This window comes from Cricetulus griseus (genome assembly GCF_003668045.3).
Source record: "Cricetulus griseus strain 17A/GY chromosome 1 unlocalized genomic scaffold, alternate assembly CriGri-PICRH-1.0 chr1_1, whole genome shotgun sequence".
In the NCBI taxonomy this organism is placed as follows: domain Eukaryota; kingdom Metazoa; phylum Chordata; class Mammalia; order Rodentia; family Cricetidae; genus Cricetulus; species Cricetulus griseus.
The window spans coordinates 206,278,909-206,281,927 of record NW_023276807.1 but is presented as its reverse complement, the minus strand read 5'-3'; the positions used below and the strand labels follow the sequence as shown (position 1 = coordinate 206,281,927).

Here is a 3,019-nt window from a genome sequence, read left to right as displayed (position 1 = left end):
AAAGACATCTTACAAGCAACATGCCATAGAAGACACAAAGAATTCTGTCAGGGGGAAGGCTACACTGATAGCATGGCGCTTACAATTTTGAAGTGCCTCTCTTGGAAAAGTTCACATCTTCCTGCAAGTTTCTCAGCTCATTACTGACCTGTGGTTTCAAGATTCTGACATTTCTATATTAGGTTGTGCTGTACAAATACATTGGGCCATATTCATTATTGTTGAACATGTCTGGGATTCGAAACTTATTTAAAATAATTCAATAATATCAAAGACCTCCTAGGAACATCCCATAACTTTTTTCAAGGCATCTTTCATTTCTTTATTTCGGAGGCTGTAGATCATGGGGTTGAAGAAAGGAGTCAAAACTGAGTAGAACAAAGTTGTGAACTTTTGCATGCCCTTCGCTTGTCCTGATCCTGGACTTACATATGTTATCATGACTGAGCCATAAAACAGAGTTACAACAGCCAGGTGTGATGAGCAGGTGGAGAACGCCTTCTTTGAGCCAGAAGCAGAGGGCATCTGTATAACGGCCCTCAGCACTAAGGTATATGAACCAATAATGTAAAAAAATGTGGCAAAGATAAGGAGAGAGCTCATAGTGCCACAGATGAGAACAGTGCCTGGGATTGGGACACAGACTGAAACTAGGTCCAACAAGGGGCCGAGGTCACAAAGAAAGTCATCAATCACATTTGGGCCACAAAATGGCAGTTGAGTAATGAGCACCACTGGAATAAGAAACCAGAGGAACCCATAGACCCAACAAAATATGACCAGGCTGCCACAGAACCTAATGGTCATGACAGTAGGGTAGTGCAGGGGGCGGCAGATTGCCAGGAACCTGTCATAGGCCATGATAGAGAGAAATAGACATTCAGTTGTGCCCAGGGAGAAGAAGAAGTACAACTGGAGTAAGCATCGAGTGAAGGAGATGGTTTTGGTTATGGAGAGGAAGTTGACCAGCATGTTGGGCACGTCAGAGTTGACGTAGCATATCTCTAGGAAGGAGAAGTTGGCCAGCAGAATGTACATGGGGGTGTGGAGTCGGTGATCCCAGTGCACTGCATATACAATCGCCATATTTCCAAGCAAAGTCAAAATGTAAACCATAAAGAATATGGAGAAAAGGAAGATCTGTATTTCTCTTCGGCAAGGGAAGCCTAAGAGAATGAAGTAACTCACAGTATTGGAGGTATTTCTGGCTGAGATCATTGTCTTCAATTCTGTGAAGATAATTGTAGATTAAGAAATTATGTTTCCATGAACATAGTTGAACATCTGTCCTTGTTGTATGAATGTGCATCCTTTGGGTATATGCCTAAGAGTGGAACTGCTGGATCTTGAGATTGATGACTACCTTATATGCCATCCTAGAGCCTTCATCCAGCAGACTATGGAAGCAGAAGCAGACACCCACAGCTAAGTACTGAGCTGAACTCCTGGAATCCAGTTGTAGAGAGGGAGGGGTGATGTGCAAAGGGGTCAAGGCCAGGAAAACAGCTGACCTGAACAAGTGGGAGCTCATGGACTCCAGACTGACATCTGGTAAACCAGCATAGGACTGAACCAGGCTCCCTGAATGTGGGTGTCAGTTAGGAGGCTTGAGCAGCCCATAGGGCCTCTGGTAGTGGAAGAATATTTATCCCTAGAAAAATGGACTTTGGGAGCCAATTTCCCACAGAGGGATACTCTCTCAGCCTATACACATGGGGGAGGGCCTAGGCCCTGACCCAAATGATGTGACAGACTTTGATGATCCCTCATGGAAGGACTCACCCTCCCTGGGGAGCAGAAGGGGGATGGAATGTGGGGTTGGTTGGGGGCATTGGAGGATGGGAGGGAGAGGGAACTGGGATTGACATGTAAAATAAGTTTGTCTCTAATTTAAATAGAAAATGAAAATCATTTTGTTTCCTGACTCCTCTTCAATAGAGTACATACACATTCTGGCTATAGGTCAGGGCATCCAAAACAGTGTTTTCTGTTTGTTGTTTGATTGAACACCCCAATAGCATTGCTATTGAGATAACATACATTTTTATTCACAATTATAAACCATTGGTCAGTCAAAATAGTAGATGTCAATAGTCTTCTGAGACCTTTTTTGAAAAATATTCTTGAAATTAAAATAAATGCAAAAACCAACATATTTCCTCTCTCATTCCTTAGTGTATAGCCAATCTTGGAGAACACTGGTCTTGACAACTCAGAAAAATGTCAGGCAAAAGTTAAGCTGATATCTCAGCTTCTCACTTAATTAACATAAGGACAAGAATATATTTGTTCTTTTGAAACAGTCTCACTACATAGCCCTGGTTCTCCTGGATCTCACTCTGTAGATCATGCCTACTTCAAACTCAAAGAGATCCTCCTGCCTCTGCCTCCTGAGTTCTGGGATTAAAGGAGTGTGCCAGTACTGCCCTGCTAATATTATAATCCTAGCAACACAGAGGAGAAAAAAATGAAGTTTAAGATTCCATATGCCACCTCCTCATCTAGGCTCTAGTCCAGTGATTCTCCATGTCCTTTCCATCTGTGTCTTCTTCCAAACCTATCAGATATAGGTTTTGTCCCACATAAATACCAGGCCCAGGCTGGCCACCCTCTTCTATGCATCAGCCACCCTCTTGGTTTCAGCCAGGAGCCACCCTATCTGCCACCACAAATAGATCCCTTCTGCAATACATCCACATTCCTCTGCAATGCATCCAACCTTTCCACCCATTAAGATCTCCCACCACCACCACCACTACCTCCTCCTTCTCCTCCTCCTCCTCCTCCTCCTCCTCCTCCTCCAGAGGTTAACCTGGTGAGTCTTCCTGATCTTACTATCCACAGCCTTTCTCCAAAATACCACGTCTAACCCAGGTCCCCTATCCAGTATCCTGGCTTAGTCTATCCACACATATCAGCACTGCTTGACTCTCCCTACAAATCTGCCAAACCACAGGCCCTTCTATGACACACCCAACCTCTCCACACAGCCTCATATGCTCCTATAGTCCAGACTTGG

The 3,019-nt window shown here is 44.1% G+C and overlaps 1 protein-coding gene across 1 annotated transcript; it reads right to left on the bottom strand.

Annotated features, from left to right (window-relative positions):
• Positions 1–279: 279 nt before the first annotated feature.
• Positions 280–1,221, bottom strand: LOC100769653 (olfactory receptor 11H6). Its single transcript, XM_027386483.1, has one exon. It carries the CDS (start codon positions 1,216–1,218, stop codon positions 280–282), a length of 939 nt encoding a protein of 312 aa, XP_027242284.1. The 5' UTR covers positions 1,219–1,221.
• Between the last annotated feature and the right edge of the window lie 1,798 nt (positions 1,222–3,019).